The sequence below is a fragment of the Trichechus manatus genome, unplaced genomic scaffold (genome assembly GCF_000243295.1).
Source record: "Trichechus manatus latirostris isolate Lorelei unplaced genomic scaffold, TriManLat1.0 scaffold00097, whole genome shotgun sequence".
Lineage (NCBI taxonomy): Eukaryota > Metazoa > Chordata > Mammalia > Sirenia > Trichechidae > Trichechus > Trichechus manatus.
The window spans coordinates 4,485,886-4,498,225 of NW_004444033.1; the positions used below are offsets into that span (position 1 = coordinate 4,485,886).

Genomic DNA, 12,340 nt, shown 5'->3' on the forward strand with positions numbered 1-12,340 from the left:
ATAATTTTAATTGTCAAAGGCAGAATTACAAATCTGATAGAAGCAAGCATATGCAAAGGCAGGACTTACCCTGAGAGGTGGCCTGGAGGAGGGGGAGCTAACATACTATTTCTACTCTGGCTGATACCAATCAAAATGATTTAGATATTACAGACTGCTAACAGCAGGATTTCACAGTAACAGGACCAACTGGCTTCCTCTCTCACAGAGAACTTAGGCACCTGGCCTGTAGGGTCTCTCTCCACCCCAACGCCTGTCCTTTGTAGCCAAATTTTAGTGACCATACAGACTATGCTCCTGACACTCTGGCCTCAGTTCCTTAACCTTCTCCTCAATGACCTTCCTCTATACCATTTCACTCCACACTCCCCAGGATATACCTTGAACCTTGGGATCACTAGAAACAGGTCCACCTCCAAAAATCACCCATTCAGACATCCCCTCTCTGACCACAGTCTACTGTATCCTTCCAACTCACTTGCCAAACAGCATCCCACCCATGAACAATTCTTTCATCTGCAAGCTGTAATCCACTGACCTTCCCACTGACCCGTCTTCTTACCCAATTTCAGATTTAAGAGTCACCACCATCATCAATCTCTGGCAATCCTCTGCAAATTCCTTGACCTCTCCCTCTCTAAAATGGTCATTCAGCAAATCCACAACTCTGAAAGAACCCAATCATCCACATTCTCTATACCTGGACTTAAGGATGTCACCAAGTAGGCATCCATTCACTCATTCACTAGACAAACATTCAGGGCATGTCTTCTATGGAACAGGCAATGCATCAGGGCCTGAACACTGGGGGTATGGGGGAAGGGGCCAAGGGTTGTTAGCAAAACAGACCTGGACTTCCTTCATGGAGTTTGCCTCTATGACTTGTTAAAATTGTGCTCAGTAACCTTTTACGGGCTCATCACCACCTACAGCCCTCCTCTCTCATTTCTCTAGTAGCTTGTTCCTCCAGCCTCAGTGACGTTTACACTTTACCATTATTCTGCACACCTCCCGCTCCTTTCCCTCACTTTACTTCTCCATCCCTCTTCCCCCATTCTCACTTGCAGTTAACAGCCTTGCCCATTTTCTCTGAGAAAATGCAAGCCAACTGGCAAGATTCCTTGTTTCCCAAGACCACTTCTAAAATCTTTCCTACACACACTCGATTCTCCTGCCTTCGCAGCTCGCTCAGTTGGTTGTGCTCTTCTCCAGCACCAGTTATCCATTTGTGTCCCGATCTTCCCCCGCCTTCCTTCTCAAAGGCTCTGCTCCGCAGTCATCCTCCTGACCTCCAATATCACCAAGCTTCCCCTCTTTTCTAGACTACTCTACAATAAGCATTTAAACATCCTTTAGAATCTCCCATTCAAAAAAATAAAAAAAACCTTCCAACCTTTTATCTTCCTTTAGGTACCACCCCAATTTGCACACTTTCCTTAATACAGGCAATTTCTTCAGAGCAATGCAGGTTCCTCAACCTCTGCACCCTGGTCTAAACAAAAGCAACAGCTTTAGAACTAGCTTCGTCTCCTGACCCTCCACAGCAGAGTGATAGCTAAAAAAACAAATGAGATTTTTTCACTATACTGCTTAAAACTTTCAATTATTTTTTCCATTACATTTAAAATAAAATCCAACTCTTTAATCTGGTCCACAAAGTGCTCCATGACCTGGCCCCTGCCCACCATTGGGACCCCCCGGCTCATACCTCTCTCATACCCACCCTCACCGGTCCCATTTCTTTTCCTTGAGCACGCAAAGCTCCTTTCTGCCTAGGGGCCTTTGTACTCACCATTCTTTCCGCCCCCTTGATCGTGGGGATCAGGGCTGGCTTCTTTTTTTCATTAAAGTGTCAGCTTCCATTTACTTTCTCAGAGAGGCCCTTCCTGAATGTCCGATCTATAGTAGGCAATTCTGTCGATTCTATCACACCAGCTCTCTGCATAAAACTACGGGACATTTAAAATTGTTTTATCTTCTCCCCAGGAAGAATTTGAGTGCTAAGAGAACAATGTGTTCACTTCCATATCCCTAGCACCTAGAATAATGCCTGGCACACAATAGGTATCCAATAAATTTGTGGAATTGAGTAGAAGAAATTATGTAGGACATATCCATTGTCTAAGAAAATAGTTCTGACTTACCTGCCAGACATAATTTTTTAAAAATCCATCCTGAAAAGTTTCATTTTCAGAACACCAGTGAATCAAAGCTTTTAACAGTGGCTTACATTCTCACAACGTTATCATAAATTTTTTTTTTTTTTTTTTTTTTTACAAACTTTCTTACTGGAATCTTTTTTCCTCTGTACTGGAATCCAAAGATATAGATCATTACACATTAGCAATTATATGACTACAGGCAGTCCCCAGGTTACAAATGTCCAGTTTATGAATAACTCAAGAATGACTGCCATAAAGCCTATTATATTAAAAATTTGAGTTAAATATGATGGTTCGTAATAACAAATACACACCTTACTTTGTGATGCACGTGAAAACACTGCACGGTTTAGAAGTGTTTCTTATGTGTGTTAACGTGCACAGAAAGGTAAGATATATACTATATACTAAGACAAACATCTGACTAACACTAAATAAGAACCGTATGTACCTATTCTGACTTACATACAAATTCAACTTAAAGACAAGAACAGATCTCATTGGTAACCTGGGGACTGCCCATATTTGAGACAGGAACTAAACTCAAACCCAAGATCATGAAAGTAGAGAAGTACGAGGGTAATCATAATGGAATTTTGCTTCCTTGGTCTAAGAATTCATTCCATTTGTGGAAACAGAGTGGTCCAAGTAGGCCTCTGTCAAATGACTAATTCAGAACCTCTCATGAATGACACACTCCTCTCTACTCCAAATCCTGGCCCACCTCTTATTAAACACTGCTGGCTTAAGTTACTCCCACTAGTTCCTGAGGGACAAGTCATAAAATTTTTCCATCTAGGAAAACACAAAATGGTTAAGTATTCTAAGTTCTATAGTTTGGTCATACCATACCATAAAATTCCATTCCAAAAACAGTATAATTTCTAGCCATAATGGAATAAAAAATTCATAATGCTACGAGTCTTCTAGTCTCACAATGAAAAGGGTTAAATACTTTCCTTTAATCACTCGCACAAGTGAAAAAGTATACATATATATAGTACACTGATTATCAGAGTATCTTATTAAGAACCTACTGGAGACTTGGAGACTTAAAAGGAACTGACTGGTTAGCTAGTATAGTTTTCCTTAGAATGACCTATACTCATCTTATTTAGATGAGTCTGATTTAATTTTAAAGGCCATTGGTATAGCTCAATATAGTATTTTAACTATCTTTATTGGCCATGACTTTTTCATTTTGTCTCTGTTTACTCAAATGGGTTTGCTAGCTCTTGCTATAAGCTATTGACATCCAATTCCATTGCAGAAAGACCTTGTTGGTTTTTTTTTTTTCTTCCTGGCCATTCTAACAACATTCAACAAACCATTAAGCACTTCCTGCAGAATCTGGTTTGCAACCAACCATTCCTCTTCCACAGTTGGCTCTGGTATTATCAAAGTGCAATCCAGACATCGTGCATATGGCCTGGTCCTAGCAGGAGGCCCTCCTCACTGATGATATGAAGAGAGAGGAGACCAAGAGGGCAGGGAGAGTGTGCAGTGGTTTTGTGGCCAGAAGACAGGATCCCAACCTTACTTACAGTTAGTGGCATTTCAAAAGTTAGTTTTTAGACATGTTAGCTGGATCTTTCAACATAGTTTTCCATACAAACACTGTATAAATGGTGACATGATTTCCAGGCTGATCTTAAAAGATTCTAAAATACCCCATAGTTCCATCTGAGGTGAATACAGTTTTATTAATATACTAGTCAGTAATCATTTAAAAATAAGATAAAATGAATTCTTAATCAAATTTATCTTGAAAACCAATTTTTTTTTTAATGCGAGTTTTTAAGTAAGGTAGGTATGATCTGATGGAGACCTCTATGTATCCTAAAGGCGATTATAAGGTACTTTCAAAATGTTTATAAGCTGAAAGCCCTGAATCTAATATTTTATGTCTTCATTTTATGACTCATGAGTTTCTTTTTCCTTTGCTAAGTTTATCAAAAGTATTATTATTATTATTATTATTAGCTGTCAACGGGGGCCCTTTTTTGGTTCACATGAAGAGAAAAATGGAGCAAAATGGGAGCGGGGGGCAAAAGTGGAAGAGTTGGACAGTGAACAGAAACAGGTGAGAACTACCCAAGAGAAGGGAAAAGACTGTAAAAGAAATATTAAGGGTGATGGTGTAATTTGGGATCAGGTAAGGGTGATAATTGAACAACATGATGAACTTAATATCAGTGAACTGTAGATGCTAAGATTGTTGAAATGACAAATGTTTTGTTATGTATATGTTTACAACAATCAAAAAAACAGTTGGGGTAAAGGTATAAAGCAAAAAGACGAAGGGAAGAAAACAGTATACACTTTCTCTCTCTCTCTCACACACCCACAAACGAAAAAAGAAATGAAGTTGGTGGGAAATGTGTGGGTCAGGCGGGCCCTTAAGCAAGCTACCAGGTGAGAATTCTGGCCAAGGATAGCTTGATGGCTTTCTAGAACAAAAGGCGGCGAAAGGGTGGAACCAGACATTGATGTACAGGGCTTTCAAAAGATAGGCATTTGCCATATCTTTAACAGTATTTACTTTTATAATAAAAGTGAATTTATTTTATAATATTTGAAAACAACATAAAAGTATGTTTTTAATCCCCTTTAACCTAACACTCATAGATAACTATAGTCAATATTTGGTGTTCATACTTGGAATGCGCGTGGAAAAAAATAACGGTTGCACTATACATAGTTTAACATTTTCCTGTGTATTTTTTTTCAAAGATGGTGTTAAAACATGATTAATGACTGTAAAACATTTTGTCCATTAAAATATACTATAATTTAACTACTTTATTATCAGTTTGGTAATTTAGATTGTTTCCAACTTTTAAATATTTTCAGTAACTAATTTATATATTCTGGAACATTAATCTTAGTGTACATCTCTGAATATTTCCTTGGGATAATTTTTAATTTTTTTTCAGTGGAATTAATCAAAGAAGATAAAGTCTTTACCAATCAATACATACTACTAGATTGTCTACATCATAATTATCTTTGCCAACTGTGTTGAACCTGCTGATTTAATAAGTCACATATTATCTCATTGTTTTAATCTGCATTTCCTGGATTAGACATGAAGCCATTTGATATCATACGCTTACTGGTTATCTTTTATTTTTATACAAAACTGTTCTACATTACTTGCTTTTTATATGAGATCAGAGATCACTATCTTTATTTCACCCCAGAGCAACTGCAAATCTGGATTTCTTTGCCTGGTGAAAGCTTTCTCTTACTAGATTAGCACACGGGACTAGATTAGCACATGGATCATGGCTGAAAACTTGAGCCTGGAGAAGTAAGGAATATGGCAATCTCTACAGTAACTTCTTTACATGAAACAAAATCTTCACGGACTGGGGATTACTTGGGCTTTTGAATGTTTCTACAGTCCTCACGTGCACCTTCACATCTCTGAAGCTTTGTAAAGACTATGTTCTCAACCCATGAAACACAATCTCGTAAAAGCTTGTCTCCTCCACACTCTCATTTCCTAAACTGAGGTGCTGACTTACACCTCACCTCTCCTACAACAATGAAATGCAGCCGCTAAAGCAAGTGCAATATTTTATTTATGCTCACCCATCTCCTTTCCCAATTAGCCTTCCTAACATTCAGAACAGAGTGCCACGTACCCTGAGGAATTAATATACTGGTCAATGTTAAACACGCAGAGTTCATTTCATTGCGATATCTCACTATATAGATGAGGAAACTGTGGTTCGGATAAGATGGGTATCATTCTCATGGTCAAGGAGAACAGGGCCAGAATCTCTTTCCTGCTGTTCGGTCCATGACCAATCACTCTCTCATAACTGTGGGTAGTAACACTCAGCATCTCTGCTAAGCACTCAAGGAATGTTTCTGAATGAAAAAGATAAAGACTCTAAATCTTCAAATAAATCAGATTTATTTTAAAACACTCTCTCAGGAAAACTCAGCAACTATTTCAATGATGTTACAATTGATTAAAGGAGTTTGAGAATTTCTCTTTGAAAGTGCCCACAGGGCCAGTTTACAAGAAAATCACAATCCTTAAACTTGAGTCAACTCCATAAGTACACATCATTTTACACTCCAACTGATATTACTTCATTTTTCCATTTATTTTATTGCCTAGGCTTAAATAGCCTTTAGCCATTTCAAAAATTCATATCCAGCTTCAAAGCATCAAGCTTACCATCACTGATGATATTCAAAGGGTATGTAAAATTCCAAAAATGAGCTCAAAACATTTGAAACAATGATGGCATTTTGTTAGAATAAGTTCATAACCTCCCAAGGTGACTTCCTCTTTCCAAAGAGGATTCAGGGTAGCTATGTTACTGTTTTGAAGAAAACACTCATTCAGAGATGTAAATTGTTTTTAAAAAGACATTTTTAGTTACATCTTATGCAATCATGTAACTATTGAAAACATGACTCTCTAAAACTATATTTAGACAGAATCCCAAAGATGAGGTGGGGGGTGGGGGAATGGGAGGGGATCAGTGTATATCAAATTATATTGAAGAGCTGAAAATATAGCTCAGGAAGAAAAGCATGCTTGCCCAGATACTATAGGGGCAGGATTCAAAAAAGAATGATGACTCTGGGTTTATATCATCTCCTTCTTATATATAATTTTACAACTATCTACACAATTCTAAAAGGAAACCTTGCTCATTCTAAGTGAGCCACTAATCTCAAAATGTTTAAAGCACATCCTAACAGTAATTTCACTGTTGACTACCTGAAAATGGGTCACCCCACAGCTGATTAAAACTCTCTTATGCAATCTTCCTCTGGAGGAAACAAGGACAGCTTGTACAAATATTTCAACTAGATCTACTTCCCCAAGAGACTACGATGCACATTTGTAGGCATTACCAAGTTCCAAAAGCACACAAAAAGGCAGAGGAATAATTATGAAGTTAAATTAGCCTAGTCATTTGTCCCAGCCAATTTCATACTACATCATTCATTTTAAAAAGTACACTGGCTTCTGTAGTGTCATTAGTTAATAAATAAGCAACATCTAAAATTTAGATTTTTTTACTTTGAAAGTTATGGTAAAACAATCACATGACCTGGAAAGAAATGTTAAGACAGATCTGAGTAATAACTACATTTCTACACGATATATAACTGCATTTCTGTAAGTTCACTGTTACCTTCAACAAGCTATACTCTGTTTCCTTTCTGACTAGGAATCTAGGGTAATAAAACTAGACACAGCATGCCAGTTGTTAGTCTCTAAAGAGGTATTTTTGAAATATATTTGAATGACTTGGCATCATTTGGGAAATCTGTCTGTAAAGGCTTTACATACCACTCAACTACACAAAAGCTTAAAATGCCTGTATAGAAAGAAACACCATAAAGTTCACAAATAAACTGAGGAGGGAGAACCTAACATTACAGAAAAGCTCTCCCCAGCTGGGTGAAGCCTGCATCCCATCATCCTGGACTAGAGCTAATGACAGGGCTGCTGCCTCAGGCTATGCAGGTATTCACCTCACACTCCCCCTCCTATTTCACCGACTGACAATCTTCAAATGAGCACTGAGAGTTCTCCTACCTAAGAAGGAATTAGAGATGCTCTGTAGTTATTTTTATGGCATTAAGACTCTAAAGTGTCTAAACAGCTACAGGTCCAGGGAGAGGATGCTGCATTTGATTGGGACTTAGTCTGCGACTGTCCTAGCTTTTCTGCATTATTTACCCTGGACACAAATGTTGTTATTGTTGTTGGTAGCTGCCATTAAATCAATTCTGACTCACGGCAACCCCATGTGTGCAGAGTAGAACTGCTCCACAGGATTTTCATGGCTGTGACCGCTAGGTGGGTTAGGTGCCTGGAATCAAAGCATAAGCTCAGAGGTACATCTCTTTAAAACATTTTTTTGTTGTACTTTTTTTTTGTTTGTTTTTTTGCTTTTTTTGGGGGGAGGGGGGTCTAAACCCCAAGAAATCTATCATTAGTTCTAAAGACAGCCCACAGCAGTAGCAAGATGTCTGAACGTGAGGCTAAGTCTAACCTTGCTCAATATATTCCAATTTTATTTTCTTGGTCTTACTTAAAATTGGTCAGTATTTTATAATATTATAAAATTATCTACAGATTGAAGTAGAAAAGGCTGGTTTAAGTTACCTGAATTACCACCATTCTATAGTCCCAAAATATTTAAAGGTGCCAACCTTCAATCAGACATACCTCTATGGCAATTGTCACTAAAAGTACCTTAAAGGGAGAGCCAGGCGAACAACATCACCAGTTAGAGCCAAAGGAATAAGAAATCAAAGAAAAGGTCCAAACCCACTGAGGTTTCTACTCGACTCTATTCTGCTGTTTAGACAGCTAAAAAGATTGGCGGTGGGGAGAATAGAGAAGGATCATCTAAGTATCCAGAGATGGAATGAACAAAAGCAAAGCAGGATCTAGGGAGAAGCAAAGATTTAAATATCATAACTGGAAGTCCCCCAAAAGTCACCTATTAATTAACCAAAGCCAAAAAAAGGAAACATTTAGTTAAGTAACCATTTCTGGAATTTATTACTTCCCACAAAATGGAGGATTATTTTACTTTTACTTTTTCCCTTTGATTAAAAAGAAACATCTAGAAAGAGACGACACTGGATAGTCACATACCTATAGATGGAGATTTGAAAGGGTATTTATCAGGAAGATCCACTCTAACTTTCCATACTCCGCCTTCATACGGTGCTGAAATAAATAAAAGTAACAATGTTAAGCATTAGAACCATGTCTCCAAATTAGAAAATAAACCTGAGTGCGAATTAAACCTTAAATGCTAATATCTTCTGAGAACCTTGCAAACGAATTCCTTCAAGAGCCAGGGACACGTTATAACCAGTAGGAACCCTATATTCAGATTTAGATACTTTTCTTTAAAAGATCCAGAGTTAGAGAATAAGCAAAGATTCACTCTCTTCCCCAAACTTACTTGATTCTTTAAAGTATTAAACACTATTCAATTATTTGGTAAGAATAGCCACGTTCCTTTCTCTCCCATCTCGACTAACCCTGTATCCCCCAGACACACTGAAAAAACAAAGATAAAAACAACAACCAAAAATAAACAAAAAAACTTACTTCCCACAAACCATCCAAATAAAATGTAGAATTCACAATTCTAATACTGTCACATAGGAATAAAACAGAAAAGCATATAAAGTAATTATGACTAAAAATTTCCTCACTGGTTCTAAAGTTCGATTAAACTTACTATTCAAAAACTACACATACCACCACACCATGTCTTTGATAGTCTCATCGTCTACTAAGAAAATAGAGTAGAAGATTGTAAGAGAAGAACACAAAGCAGCACATGTACTTACTTCCTTGTGGTCCATAAAACTTCACTACAAATTCATTCAGTCCTCCCAGGATCGTAACCTCATGCTTACTCTCAATGCTAAGGTGGAAGGTAAAGGAAATTACACGGACATTATATTACCTGGAAGTTAACACTGGTGACTTCCCCAAATATGTCATTTAAAGTGTTACCAAAATTTGGTATGAAACTGGTAAAATTAGAACAAACAAAAAAAACCAAACCCATTACCATCAAGTCGATACTGACTCATAGCAACCCTAGGACAGAGTAGAACTGCCCCATGGGGTTTTCCAAGAAGCAGCTGGTGGATTCGAACGGCTGACTTTTGGTAAAATATAACAAATGCATAATAACTGGGATGATTAAGCAGGCAATACAAAACAACATATTGCACTGGGCAATTCTGATGCAAAAGACCTCTTTTATGCGTTAAAAAGCAAAGAAGTCACTTTGAGGACTAAGGTGCACTTGTCCCAAGCCACAGCATTTTCAACTGCCTCATATGCATGTAAAAGCTACACGATGAATAAGGAAGACCGAAGAATCGATGCTTTTGAATTATGGTGTTGGTGAAGAACACTGACTATACCACGGACTGCCAGAAGAACAAACAGATCTGTCTTGGAAGAAGTACAGACAGAATGCTCATTAGAGGCAAGGATGGCAAGACTTCATCTCATATACTTTGGACATGTTATCAGAAGGGACCAGCCCCTGGGCAAGGACATCATGCTTGGTAAAGTAGAGGATAGGCAAAAAACAGGAAGACCCTCAGCGAGATGGACTGACACAGTGGCTGCAACAATGGGCTCAAACATAGCAGCAATTGTAAGGACGGTGCAGGACAGGGCAACATTTTGCTCTGTTATACACATGGGGTTGCCGTGAATTGAAACTGACCTGATGGCAACTAACAACAACAGGAGGCAATACATACTCTTGTGAAAAGAACACGCATGAGCTCTGGAGGCAGAAACTGGTGTCTGAACTGCGGGACTGCCATTTTCCAGGTTTGTGAGTCTAGACAGTCATTCAACTTTGAGCCTTTGCTGTCTCTCTTTGCAAACTGAAAAAACACCGCTTCTTAGTTTTTCCATGAGGATTAAATGGGTTAAATATGTAAAAGGCATAAGGTTGCATTCTGTATATATGTAAAGCAAAACAGACAATTAATTTTAGCTTTTCTCCCCTCTGTGCCCCCAACTCCTCTCCAATCTATCCCCAATGTGCCTTTAACATAAATCCAGCACTGCCTTTAGTCAAATTCAAATACACAGCAAAACACAGATTCTCCTAAACTGGAAATGCTGTGCTCCCAAAATTATGGATCTACTACAGAAATTTTTCTCCTTGGTACAGAATAATCAAGATAGTTAATAATACAACCAACACTGCCAAGTGTGAGAGACCAGCAAAAAATATATATAAAAAAAAAAAATTTAGTCCGTGGCATTTATTTCCATTTACTAGTTCCTTCCCACCCAAAACTACATCCCCCTCTAGGCTCACTTCTAGGTGCTGGTGTGCTCTGGGGCTCTTCCTCAAAAACTGACCTGCGCCTGAGACTCATTCCCCTTTCAGGTACTAAGAGTCAATTACAGAATTCAAACTAATCCATATTAGTAGAAGAGAGGGCTACTGGTCTAATATCTGTTCTATATCTCTGCTTTGTGGTCTAACCCAGTAATACCTCTACTGGCAGAAATTTTAGGTGTGGGGGCTTTGAGGAGCTCTCAAATCTTACTGCACCCTTAAAAAAAAAGGACAGACTTATCTCATCTTTCTTAATAAGCAGTGCAAATTACATTTGAATTACACTATAGAAAAGAGAAAGACGTTGAAGAAATTTAAAAATGATCTCTTAAATTAAAAAAAAATAGGTTATCTTTAAAGGCCTGAGGTTAAGTATTGGGCTCCCCAGTCCTCTGTTCTGTACGCCACCGAAAGGACTGCAAGAGGCCAGGTGTAACTGTGGCAAAGTCCATGGCTCAAGAGCCTAAAATAGTACCCACAAGAGATACTTAAATAAGATAATTTGGTCTAGGCTAACTTGATCTCATTCTATCCAAATGAAAACTCACTATGTTAATACCAAGCAAGATGAAATGATTCAAAAAGTCTCCACATAGGAAAGTTGGCTTCACTTCTCGCTTGGTCAGCGAGCACATGCACACGTGCTCTGGTCGCTAAATTCTTCCCAACCAACTACCAAAGGGCCACTCTGATAGCCTACAAAATATCCCAAAGTTAATGCTACTGCAGTAAACAATAGTACAGCATGTTTAAATTATCTTAAAAATTTAAAAAGAAGCATCCTTAATTCAAGGAGAGAAATCAAAGTAAAATCAGTTACAATAAGCCAAATAAAATACAAACAGGGAAGTCCTCCAAGAAAACAAGACTATTTAATTTTTTAAATATTCTAAACCAAAAAACCAAACTCGCTGCCGTCGAGTCAATTCTGACTCATAGTGACCCTACAGGACAGAGCAGAACTGCCCCATAGGGTTTCCAAGGAGCAGCTGGTGGATTCAAACTGCCGACCTTTTAGTTAGCAGCTGAGCTCTTAACCACTAAGCCACCAGAGCTCCATTTAATACTGTAGGGGGTAGAAAAGAATGACACCTAAGAATGACACCAAGGCGAAAAGCCATAAAGGAAAAGATTAGCAGATGAGAGCACACACACACGTTTAAAGCACATTTATACTGTAAAAGACAAAGGAGAAACTAAGAAGAAAACAATTTCAACATGACAAAAACTGTCACTCTTTTTCTACACGGAGTTATTACAAAGCAGTAAAAAAAAAAAAAAAAAAAAAAA

General features: G+C 38.1%; 1 protein-coding gene across 6 annotated transcripts in view; it reads right to left on the bottom strand.

Moving 5' to 3' along the window:
• The window catches only part of UBE2H (ubiquitin conjugating enzyme E2 H), a 119,877-nt gene that overhangs the window by 42,174 nt on the left and 65,363 nt on the right, over positions 1–12,340 (bottom strand). For 4 of the 6 annotated variants that reach the window (XM_023737102.1, XM_004382663.2, XM_023737107.1 and 1 more), the window contains exons 2-3: positions 9,519–9,595; positions 8,809–8,883 (exon numbers count right to left, since the gene is read on the bottom strand). In XM_023737102.1, the coding sequence (XP_023592870.1) occupies positions 8,809–8,883; positions 9,519–9,595 (152 nt within the window). Of the gene's footprint in view, positions 1–1,792; positions 1,950–8,808; positions 8,884–9,518; positions 9,596–12,340 lie in introns of all 6 variants that reach the window. The other 2 variants (XM_023737104.1, XM_023737105.1) reach the window with 1 other exon arrangement.